Raw genomic sequence first — 13,030 nt, forward strand, 5'->3', positions numbered from 1 at the left:
GACCTGGAAGATAGAATGGTGGAATTCACTGCTACAGACCTGAATAAAGAAAGAAGAATGAAAAGAAATGAAGACAGCCTAAGAGACTTCTGGGACAAAATTAAATGCAACAATGTTCACATTAGAGGGGTCCCAGAAGGAGAATAGAGAGAGAAAGGACCAGAGAAAATATATGAAGATATTACAGTCAAAAACTTCCCTAACATAGAAAAGGAAATAATCACGCAAGTCCAGGAAGTACAGAGACTCCCATACAGGATAAACCCAAGGAGAAACACGCCAAGACACACAGTAAACAAATTGGCAAAAATTAAAGACAAAGAAAAATTATTGAAAGCAGCAAGGGGAAAATGACAAATAACATACAAGGGAACTCCCATAACAGCTGATTAAATCAGCAGAAAATCTACAAGCCAGAAGGGAGTGGCATGACATATTTAAAGTGATGAAAGGGAAGCACCGACAACCAAGATTATTCTACCCAGCAAGGAGCTCATTCAGATTCGATGGAGAAATCAAAAGCTTTACAGACAAGTAAAAGCTAAGAGAATTCAGCACCACCAACCATTTCTACAATAAATGCTAAAGGAACTTCACTAAGTGGGAAACACAAGAGAAGCAAAGGACCTACAAAAACAAAACCAAAACAATTAAGAAAATGGTAATAGGAACATACATATCGATAATTACCTTAAATGTGAATGAATTAAATGTTCCAACCAAAAGACACAGGCTTGCTGAATGGATACAAAAACAAGACCCATATATATGCTGTCTACGAGAGACCCACTTCAGACCTAGGGACACATACAGACTGAAAGTGAGGGGATGGAAAAAGATATTCCATGCAAATGGAAATCAAAAGAAAGCTGGAGTAGCAATACTCATATCAGTTAAAATAGACTTTAAAATAAAGAATGTTACAAGAGACAAGGAAGGACACTACATAATGATCAAGGAATCAATACAAGAAGAAGATATAACAATTATAAATATATATGTACCCAACATAGGACAACCTCAATACATAAGGCAACTGCTTTAGCTACAAAAGGGGAAATCGACAGTAACACAATAATAGTGGGGGAATTTAACACCTCACTTATACCAATGGACAGTTCATCCAAACAGAAAATTAATAAGGAAACAGAAGCTTACATGACACAATAGACCAGATAGATTTAACTGATATTTATAAGACATTCCATCCAAAAACAGCAGATTACACTTTCTTCTGAAGTGTGCACAAAACATTCTCCAGCATAGATCACATCTTGAGTCACAAATCAAGCCTCAGTAAATTTAAGAAAACTGAAATCATATCAAGCATCTTTTCTGACCACAACGCCATGAGATTAGAGATCAATTACAGGGGAAAAAACGTAAAAAACACAGACACATGGAGGCTAAACAATACGTTACTAAATAACCAAGACATCACTGAAGAAATCAAAGAGGAAATAAAAAAATACCTAGAGACAAATGACAATGAAAACACGACGATCCAAAACCTATGGGATGCAGCAAAATCAGTTCTAAGAGGGAAGTTTATAGCAATACAATGCTACCTCAAGAAACAAGAAAAATCTCAAATAAACAATCTAACCTTACACCTAAAGCAATTAGAAAAGAAGAACAAACAAAACACAAAGTTAGTAAAAGGAAAGAAATCATAAAGATCAGAGCATAAAAAAATGAAATAGAACCAAAGAAAACGATAGCAAAGATAAATAAAACTAAAAGCTGTTTCATTGAGAAGATAAACAAAATTGATAAACCATTAGCCAAACTCATCAAGAAAAAGAGGGAAAGGACTCAAATCAATAAAATTAGAAATGAAAAAGGAGAAGTTACAGCAGACACTGCAGAAATACAAAGCATCCTAAGAGACTACTACAAGCAACTCTATGCCAATAAAATGGACAACCTGGAAGAAATGGACAAATTCTTCAAAAGGTATGACCTTCTAAGACTGAACCAGGAAGAAATAGAAAATATGAACAGACCAATCACAAGTAATGAAATTGAAACTGTGATTAAAAATCTTCCAACAAAGAGAAGTCCAGGACCAAATGGCTTCACAGTGAATTGTATCAAACATTTAGAGAAGAGCTAACACCCATCCTTCTCAACTCTTCCAAAAATTGTGGAGGAAGGACCACTCCCAAACTTATTCTATGAGGCCACCATCACCCTGATACTGAAACCAGACAAAGATACTATAGGGCTTCCCTGGTGGTGCAGTGGTTGGGAGTCCGCCTGCCGATGCAGGGGACACGGGTTCGTGCCCCGGTCCGGGAGGATCCCGCATGCCGCGGAGCGGCTGGGCCTGTGAGCCATGGCTGCTGAGCCTGCGTGTCCGGAGCCTGTGCTCCGCAACGGAAGAGGCCACAACAGTGAGAGGCCCACATACCGCAAAAAAAAAAAAAGATACTATAAAACAAGAAAATTACAGACCAATATCACTCATGAATATAGATGCAAAATCCTCAACAAAATACTAGCAAACAGAATCCAACAACACATTAAAAGGATCATACACCATGATCAAGTGGGATTTATCCCAGGGATGCCAGGATTCTTCTATATACGCAAATCAATCAATGTGATGCACCATATTAACAAATTGAAGAATAAAACCATATGATCATCTCAATAGATGCAGAGCAAGCTTTTGACAAAATTCAACACCGATTTATGATAAAAGCTCTCCAGAAAGTGGGCATAGAGGGAACCTACCTCAACATAATAAAGGTCATATGTGACAAACCCACAGCAAACATCATTCTCAATGGTGAAAAACCGAAAACATTTCCTCTAAGATCAGGAACAAGACAAGGATGTCCACTCTCACCACTATTATTCAACATAGTTTTGGAAGTCCTAGCCATGGCAATCAGAGAAAAAAGAAGAAATAAAAGGAATACAAATTGGAAAAGAAGAAGTAAAACTGCCACTGTTTGCAGATGACATGATACTATACATAGAGAATCCTAAGGATGCCAACAGAAAACTACTAGAGCTAACCAATGAATTTGGTAAAGTTGCAGGATACAAAATTAATGCACAGAAATCTCTTGCATTCCTTTACACTAATGATGAAAAACCTGAAAGAGAAATTAAGGAAACACTCCCATTTACCATTGCAAGAAAAAGAATAAAATAACTAGGAATAAACCTACCTAGGGAGACAAAAGACCTGTATGCAGAAAACTATAAGACACTGATGAAAGAAATTAAAGATGATACCAACAGATGGAGAGATATACCATGATCTTGGATTGGAAGAATCAATTTTGTGAAAACGACTATACTACCCAAAGCAATCTACAGATTCAATGCAATTCCTTTCAAATTACCAATGGCACTTTTTATGGAACTAGAACAAAAATATCTTAAAATTTGTATGGAGACACAAAAGATCCCGAATAGTCAAAGCAGTCTTGAGGGAAAAAAAACAGAGCTGGAAGACTCAGACTCCCTGACTTCAGACTATACTACAAAGCTACAGTAATCACGACAATATGGTACTGGCACAAAAACAGAAACATAGATCAATGGAACAAGATAGAAAGCTCAGAGATAAACTGACACACCTATGGTCAACTATTCTATGACAAAGGAGGCAAAGATATACAATGGAGAAAAGACATTCTCTTCAATAAGTGGTGCTGGGAAAACTGCACAGCTACATGGAAAAGAATGAAATTTGAACACTCCCTAACACCATACACAAAAATAAACTCAAAATGGCATAGAGACCTAAATGTAGCACTGGACACTATAAAACTCTTAGAGGAAAACATAGGAAGAACACTCTTTGACATAAATCACAGCAAGATCTTTTTTGATCTACCTTCCTGGAGTAATGGAAATAGAAACAAAATAAACAAATGGGACCTAATGAAACTTCAAAGCTTTTGCACAACAAAGGAAACCATAAACAAGACCAAAAGACAACCCTCAGAATGAGAAAAAATATTTGCAAACGAATCAACAGGCAAAGGATTAGTCTCCAAAATATATAAACAGCTCATGCAGCTCAATATTAAAAAAACAAACAACCTAATCGAAAAATGGCAGAAGACCTAAATAGACATTTCTCCAAAGAAGACATATAGATTGCCAACAAACACATGAAAGAACGCTCAACATCATTAATCATTAGAGAAATGTGAATCAAAACTACAATGAGATTATCATCTCACACCGGTCAGAATAGCCATCATCAAAAAATCTAGAAACAATAAATGCTGGAGAGGGTGTGGAGAAAAGGGAACCCTCTTGCACTGTTGGTGGGAATGTAAATTGATACAGCCACTATGGAGAACAGTATGAAGGTTCCTTAAAAAACTAAAAATAGAGTTACCATATGACCCAGCAATCCCACTACTGGGCATATACCCAGAGGAAACCATAATTCAAAGGGACACATGCCCCCCAGTGTTCATTGCAGCACTATTTACAATAGCCAGGTCATGGCAGCAACCTAAATGCCCATTGACAGATGAATGGATAAAGAAGATGTGGTACATATATACAGTGGAATATTACTCAGCCATAAAAAGGAACTAAATTGGGTCATTTGTTGAGACGTGGGTGGATCTAGAGACTGTCATACAGAGTGAAGTAAGTCAGAAAGAGAAAAACAAATATTGTATATTAATGCATATATGTGGAACCTAGAAAAATGGTACAGATGAACCAGTTTGCACGGCAGAAATTGAGATACAGATGTAGAGAACAAACGTATGGACACCAAGGGGGGAAAGTGCTGGGGGGTGGGAGTGGTGGTGTGATGAATTGGGCAATTGGTATTGACATGTATACGCTGATGTATATAAAATGGATGACTAATAAGAACCTGCTGTATAAAAAAATAATTAAATAAAATTCAACACAGTAAAAAGATAAAAGATTAAAGGGAAGTCATAAGCTAGAAGGAAACACTTGCAAATCATGTATTTGATAGATTGTAAAGAACTCAACTTTTCAATTATAACTAAATAAAAATCTCAATTTTAAACTGAGCATAAGTTTTAAAGCCATCTCATCAAAAAAGATATCTGAATGATAAATAAGCAAATAAAAAGATAGTTTCGTTAGTCTTTAGGAAGGTACAAATTAAACCAAATGTCCACTAGAGTATGTGTAATAAAAAGACAGACAGTACCAAGTGTTGGTAAGGACACAGAGAAACAAGAACCCATGTGCATTGCTGATAGGAATATAAAATGGTACAGCCATCTTCAGGGGCTCCCATAGAGCAGCGTTTTAGGGAATAAATAAATGCACAAATTTTAAAAATAAAAGTTTTAATTATAAACCTAATGTTAGTCAACAGAGTGATGTGATTCAAAAATCCTTACTGTGACCCTCAGATGCACAGAAAACATGCCTTAAGATAGGCAACAGCCCTGTCCTACACTTGGCTTTTCTTGGTCTAATTTGAGGGTCCTGTCAGTAGCACGAGCAAATCCCCTTAAGAGACACCGGTGAGTTGTCTGTGAAGTCCATTAAATGAAGAGACTGAATGGAGGAATGGAAACATTTACAGATAATTGTAGAGCTGTCACATGGATATTAACTTTTTTCTTTTCCACAAGGTCTGTGACAAAGACCATTGAAGGGAAGTGAAGGGCATATTGGTTTTAGTTCAGGTAGCACTTTACCTCAGAATAGATGACCAAATATGAAACAGGATGATTTTGATTACCAGTCACTGGAAGTGTTGAAAATGATCAAGGTGACAGGTTACACCTTGGCAAAGCACTGGCAAATTTTAAGCATTAAATGGAAGTGTTGACTTGGGTGACTGATAACATTTCTTTGGGTCAAGAGCCTCCCTGGTAAAGCAGGACTTTGTGCCTAAATGCAAATCAATTGTTATTTAATGAAGCCATCAGAAATGTGGCCTAGTAACAAACTGCAACTTGCCTTAAAAAGTTAAACTTAACCTAAAGTAGATTTTATGGTGAGCCAACGATAAAAGCCACATTGTAAACGCCACTATGCAAAACTCGTAGGTGGTTTATAATTTAGCACAAATCAGAGAAGAATTCTTCAATACCTTGGGGAATTAACTCAGCTAAAATAAAAATGGATTTTAGTAAGGGAAAACGCAATCACTTAAGCATAAGAAAGGCTGTTCTAATAAAAAATTAATAATAAGCAAACTAACAAAGTGTATTTTGAAATTTCTTACCATGGAGTTAAATAATACGGAAAAAGAGAAATACTGATACTATACTAGGAACAAAATGAGGAAAGGATGACCCCAAAAGAGATGTCATGTACAGATTCCCCTAGAGGTGCTGTGTCTTGAACAAGGGAGGAAATATGTAACTAAAATGACACTTATGTCAGATGTAAAGCAAAGTAAATGTGTCCAGAGACAGGGAGGTGGGGAAGAAGGGGAAACGCCTCCCTGTAATGAGGACCTACTCCTAACACTGGGAGGGGCTCAAGTGTCAAATATCAAAATGTATCAAGTCTTCTAACTGAACCTTTGCCATTTCTCAATATTGGAGGGAAGAAGAAAGAAAGGAAAGAATGAGAGTGAGTCATCTTTGTGCAAAGTGGGGGATGGTTGGGCTCCCTTAGGCTTTACATAGGAGATAGTCCCAGAAAATGAACAGTTAAGGCTTTCATGTTCACAAGGATTTAACCAATGACTGTTGACAAGCTCATGAGCATGACATCAGCTCAGGCCCCCATGCCCTTCCAGGCTCCAGGTGTGCGGTGGTCTCCCATGTGCATTCATCTCCAAGGCTCCCTCATCCTAGGCCCTCAGCTATGCTTCCCACAGCCTAAGTGAAATTCTGCAAGTATCTGCCCTAAACCCCTGCAGCTCATAGCTCCTTTCTGCGGGCCCTCAACACCTGCTCGTTTTTATCTGTTGAACATACTCACCTCTGGGTCTGCTCGCAGTTATTCACTTACATCTACAACTTATTAACTCTGTTATAGTCACAGGCATAAAGAATTTGGATGCGATTCCAGAATTTGCTGTTCTTTTTGAGATTTATTTCCAGGTACTTTGTGACCCTGTAACTTTGAAAGGCCCATATGAAAGAAAGTTTATTATTAGAGCTACAACCAGCAGGGTGTCTTTCGTTACAGGCCTGGCAGCAAGTGGTATGATGAAAGATTTCTCTTTTTAGCTCAGTTAAAATTTAACAAGTGCAAATTCAAGCAAGCAGGGATTTTGTGTTAACAAAATGTCATTCTATGAGTTTGTTTCTTCTGAGATAAAGTCAAGTTTCATAAAAAAGTAAAGCATGCCAGATGTCTAATAGTTCTATCGTCCTTTTCTATAGTTTAAAATTTAGCTGTAACTTCCTAAGGATCAGTATAAAAATGGTGGGATAGAATAATGACAATGAATTATTCATAATAAAAATCTGGGGCCTTAATTTTGCAGGTTATTTATAATTTCCTTTCTTCTTATGGAAACATCATCTTTAGAATTATAGAAGATGTGGGACAATTAAATTGAAAATCATCTGTTGTTGACACAATGACATGTACCTGTACTAAGCACTAAGTGACGGCGACAGTGGAATTCATTATCAGTATTCAGTTCCCATGAGGGTGGCCAGTTTTGCCAAAGGTATTATATGACCATCGCACGTCAATCCTTTGAATGCTATTTTATCAACGCTAAGGAAATGCACCCTTTTCCTCTTACTGTGGAAATGCAGCTTTCTTTTGTTCACACAATAGCAATTATATCTAATAGTGAATCATCCAGATTTTTGCAAAATCAAATCCATCTGCTTTTATCAGAAAGTAAGTTATTGGCATAGATATTTATGATTGAGTCAGGAACCTTAGACTTCAGTCCTGGCAATTAGCAAAATTCCTAACTGTACTAAACTCTTCTATCAAACAGGAGAATGACTTTGCACTCAGACGATTTCATTAAGATGCTGAAGGAGAAAATAACGTGCTCCTTGGTTCAGGCCTCTCAAGGAATCAAGGGGTCCCAAGATCACCACCAATCTCACAGTCCTGCACCCAGAAACACATCTGAAACCATGCAACTTCTTCAACACTTGTGCAGTAGGTTAAAAAAACCTGAAATCCATAGATGCCTTCCTAAGTTCTGTGAGTTTCCCATGAGTACCGTTTCATTCTGTGTTTCCATTTTGATGAGGATAATAAAAACAGATCTTAAAGCGTTTAAAACCACCACACAATGCTGTACTGTTATATAATTAAGTGCCTCACATTTGTATGTGTTTGTGATCAAATTCATTACAAAACTTACTTTAATTTTAATGTACTAATAAGTAAAGAATGAAGGTAGATTTAACATGCAAATTGTGCATTCTTCCCAAATTACTTTTTTGTATGCTCTTCAAATAACTGTCTCACATTTCTCAATTCAACACATTTTTTTTGGAGTGGTTTCTCATCATCAGCCACTCCTCTGTACCCAGAGCTGAAAAAATAATGTTGAATGAGAAGACATACTCTTGGGGAATATACATCCTCTCAAGTCAGACAGAGAGGAAGTAAGTGAATCAATACATAAATAATGCCCTTCTTTCATTGATCAGAAAGCTAAAAGATGGTGCTATCTGGTAAGAAGGGACCATCTGGCCAGAAAGCTGTCTCTGATTTCTGATTGTTGGGAAGGAACCTGCAGTGTGAATGTCATTGGAAAGAGGATGCCAGGCTGGGAGCACCTCCAAGTATGAAGCCCTTACCTCGGAAACACGGAATTCCACATACAAAAAGCCCGTATGGCTGGTGTGTCAGTGGCTGGCTTACGGCTGCTGTGGGATGAAGTTGGAGCAGTAGCAAGGGGAGGCATGCAGAGCTGTGTAAATCTGGGCGAAAAGGTAGAATATTATGTCAAATGTGATGGGAAACATTCGAATAGCTTTATTATTTTTAAGGTTTATTTTTTTAATTTTTATTGAGGTACAATAAGCACATAAAATTGTAAGATATGAAAATATACATTGTGATCACTTGATATGTATAACTTATGAAAGGATTCCTCCCATCTAGCTATTTAAGACCTCCATCACCTCACATAATTATCTTTCTTTTTAGTGAGAACATTTAAGTTTGACTCTCCTAGAAAATTTTAATTCTAGAATACAGTGTTATAAGCATAATACATATAAAACATTATTGTGTATGTTTTATTACTGTTCTGGCTTGACATCTTTGGGCTCGTAAAGGTGGTTGGAACAATGCCATAGAACCTGGGTTCAAATCCTGTCTCCAGCACTTAATTGTGTGATCTGAGTCTGTAACTTTGGTATATATGAATCTTCAATAATTTCATGAAGAGATTCTCTAATTCAACACATATTTGTGAAAGACACCTGTCTACCAGACATTGTGTGTGCTAGGGATTTCCTTACATCATACTAGTAACTCTTTCATCCAGTTCCATGAGGTAGGCATTGTTATTCCCATTTCATTCACCTGGCAAATGGTGGGGCAGGGATTTATTTACACATCGATTATATGAGATCCAGCATCCTCCAAATTATAGAAATAAAATAATGAATTTAACCATACTCAAGCTGGGGAAGAAACTACTAAGTAAGGGATATGAGGCCAAAGAAAAAGGGCTAAAAAATGATGTTTTAAAACTATATGTTGTTGGGACTTCCCTGGTGGTCCAGTGGTTACGAATACGTACTCCCAATGCAGGGGGCCCGGGTTCAACCCCTGGTCAGGGAACTAGATCCCACATGCATGCCACAACTAAGAGTTCGCATGACACAACTAAGGAGCCCATGTGCCACAACTAAGGAGCCTGCCTGCCACAACTAAGACCCTGTGCAACCAAATAAATAAATAGATAAAAATATGTATATATAAAAAACTATATGTTGTTCATAAAATTGAAGACCCATAGTGTGAAATTAACAAGAGATCATCTTTTGTGATAAAGTGAAGCAGTCATTTTCTTATCACCCTAAACTGCAAAGGTGTTCAACTCCTACAAACTAATAAAACTATAAAGGAAAAAGTGTATGAGTTCATGGTTTTGGTTAATTCTTCTCTTTGCTGTCTTCCCTGATGTCTTTAGATTCTTGCCCTGCTCATTTCTCTTCTCACTCATACATCTTTAAAAGATGCTTTCATAAGCAAAGAAGATAAAAACCAGTTATGAGACATGTCATTTAGCTTGAATGAGCTTTAGTCTGGACTGATTTAGGATGTCATCGACCTGGAGTTTGAGATGATGCTCACATTCAACTACTAATTTAGAATCCTCATGGCTGGGAAGGTGTCTAGTCTCCCCTGTAAATAAGAATCAATGAAATGAAGTAAAATAAAATGAAATTGGAGTATGGACTATCATTCTATTGAGAACATAGTTGACTCTACTTCCACATTTAAATTAGTTAATACATCATCTTTCCAAAAGAAATAAAAGCATGTTAACAACTCCGTAAGAAGAGGTCCTGATAAAATTAATCTGTGTTTACAAAACACAGATGAAAGTCAGTGAGGACAACTCTTGACACAACGTGAAAGGGGAATCGAACGATGTTTCCAGGATGATTTCTAAGGTCCCGTTAGCAATCATGCCAAGACCTAAAATCATCTTAAATGGAGTTTAGCTACTGAATTAAAAGAGACATCTCCAATCTTTTGGAAGTTAATCTAAGTCTGCTTCAAGTTTAAAGACAATTAAAAAGGGAAAATCCTTTGTGAGTTCTGAAAACTTCAAACAAATGTTACCGTTGGTCGTCAGGCATCTCGTGCATTAAATAAACTAAGTTAGAATGTATATATTTGGGCCCATGATCACAGCCAACTTCATCTCTCAGTTGGGTCACACGAACAAGGCTACATCAGCTGACTTCAGCCACTAAAAATGTCTTATGCTTAGGCTAAAAATAGTTAATTCACAGGCAGTGCAAACGATCCTGGATCCTGAAATTTGTTTTGACATTTCCCTATTCTGAGTTGAATGACTGTGCTGTAATTTTTGTGTTGGGGGGGAGGGAGAGAATGTACGAGGAAATTATTTATATTTAATGAAACTCTTATGCAAATGAATCTAGCATCATTCAAAACATGCAAAAATACATTTTCTATATTTTGAATAAACCCTCAAAAAATGATAGGAAAATCCACAAAGGTAACGACTGAGATTTTCTGTAGGGGTTTATTCTTCAGAGTAAAAGCACTGCCAGTTTAGCACTCACCTGTCTCCGTGCCCAGTGTTGCTGAACAGAGAAAGCATCTGATGATTCCAGCTTGCTGACGTGAGACACAAAATAAGCTGGAGTTTAGGAACCATTTGTATGTTTAATGGCCTCCATGAAAAGTGCTCTCTGGAGGCCCAAGCCCGGCCAGCAGATGTTACCTGCAAATGAGGCTTTTCCCCTCAGACACCAACACGCTGTCGCTGAGTTTGCTGCCCACTCTAGACCCTGAGTTGTTGACTGGATGATATGACTAGGTTCAAACGCAGAGGTTTGAATTTAGGGGAAAATATGCTGTGCTTGGACTTAAAACACGCTGTGGCCTTTTAGTGATGTAAGTGAAAAGAATTGCTCAATGACTCACACCCACTTAGCTCTGTGTAAATTCTCTTAGAGCAGCTTGATGCCAGGGGTCATGCAATCCGGCCCCTGTGGTTGCTCCAGCATCTGCAAAAGCCTCGGGGCAGCTTTCTGGGACACGTTCTCTGTCCTGGGAGATTCTGCCCTTTCCATGCTCTCCCTGGGCCCCTTGTACGTGGGTGTCAGAGGGCACACAGCTTTGCAACCCGGTCAATACAGTCAAAGACATTTTTATTCCAGCGCTAGGCTTGTTCTTTTTTGATTTTGCTCTTGTTTTCCTTTGCTTTCCACACAGTTCCCTTAGATAATCCTGCCCTGTCATCTGTTGTAAGAATCATCATTATTTTATGTACCACTAAGAAAATGAAAAAAAAAAAAAGCCAATTATACCCTGACATCTGTTCCTTATTTTATACATGCTAAAATGTGGGGAAACAAAAGCGTATCAGAATTGGGAGAATTCAGTATTTTCCAAACAATTCTGTGTCAATAACCATACTCCACATTCTTTTTGAGACAGTTCTCAAATTTGCTGTCTTTCTTTGATTTCTTGCTGCCAGATTTTCCCTCTGAACTTACAGGCTACACCAGAGTGGCCTGGAGCAAGATGTAGGGAGTTTGTCGACAATCTGGTAATGAGGTTTTTGTCTTGATTCCTTGTAGCCTGCAGAGGTTTTATCAGGTCTTTGTCATTCAAGGCTTTTTCTCAGACTCCTGCCTTAATATGGGAACTACCCAGCAATTGGTTTTTCCCACCGTCTAAAGCTACAAATTTTTAGACTTCTCTGTTCGTTTGGGTTTTTTCCTGCTTGAAAATCAGTTATTCTTTCCTGAGACTTCTCCCTCTCTCTGCAGTCTCTCTCTCTCATCCCTCTCCCCTTACTCTCTCCAATACCTTGACAAATAAATACCGCTTACAGCAACAAACACACAACAAAACTCTCCTATTATCAACTGCTTCCACTGCAGCTACAATTTCAGCCAGCAATTTCCAAGCTATTGAAGGTGACAGCTCTACCAGGCATCCTCGCATGCCATGAATCTCAATCGTTTAAATCTCCAAGAAGTTTTCTCACTGCGTGTCATTCAAACATGCAGCCAGTGGCTTTATTTCATTTTCACTTTTGAGTTTGTTCTTTTTTTTTAACTTCTTAAATTACAGTGTATGTTTTAAATTAATCTTTATTGGAGTATAGCTGCTTTACAATGTTGTGTTAGCTTCTACTGAACAGCAATGAATCAGCCGTACATATACATATATCCCCTCCCTTTTGTATTTCCCTCCCATTTAGGACACCACAGTGCATTATCACTTTTGAGTTTTTGATGTACATATATACAGAGGGGGGTGAGAATTAAGAGAGATATGAAGGTTTTAGCACAGAGTATGGTCTCCAAGTCAGCTTTCCTGGGTCGGAATGTCCATTCTGTCCACTTTTACTAGCTGGAAACCTTGGATAAGTTACTTAAGCAGCATTTCC

At 37.8% G+C, this 13,030-nt stretch overlaps 1 protein-coding gene across 1 annotated transcript in view; it reads right to left on the reverse strand.

Moving 5' to 3' along the window:
• Positions 1 to 11,447, reverse strand: part of LOC309827259 (uncharacterized protein) — a 104,413-nt gene extending 92,966 nt beyond the window's left edge. Inside the window, exons 1-3 of the mRNA XM_082661804.1 lie at positions 11,351 to 11,447; positions 11,190 to 11,244; positions 8,715 to 8,837 (exon numbers count right to left, since the gene is read on the reverse strand). Of these exons, the coding sequence (XP_082517930.1) occupies positions 8,715 to 8,837; positions 11,190 to 11,227 (161 nt within the window). The 5' untranslated portion in view covers positions 11,228 to 11,244; positions 11,351 to 11,447. The remainder of the gene's footprint in view (positions 1 to 8,714; positions 8,838 to 11,189; positions 11,245 to 11,350) is intronic.
• Positions 11,448 to 13,030: the final 1,583 nt, after the last annotated feature.

The sequence above is a fragment of the Grampus griseus genome (assembly GCF_964374135.1).
Source record: "Grampus griseus genome assembly, chromosome: 9".
NCBI classification, from domain to species: domain Eukaryota; kingdom Metazoa; phylum Chordata; class Mammalia; order Artiodactyla; family Delphinidae; genus Grampus; species Grampus griseus.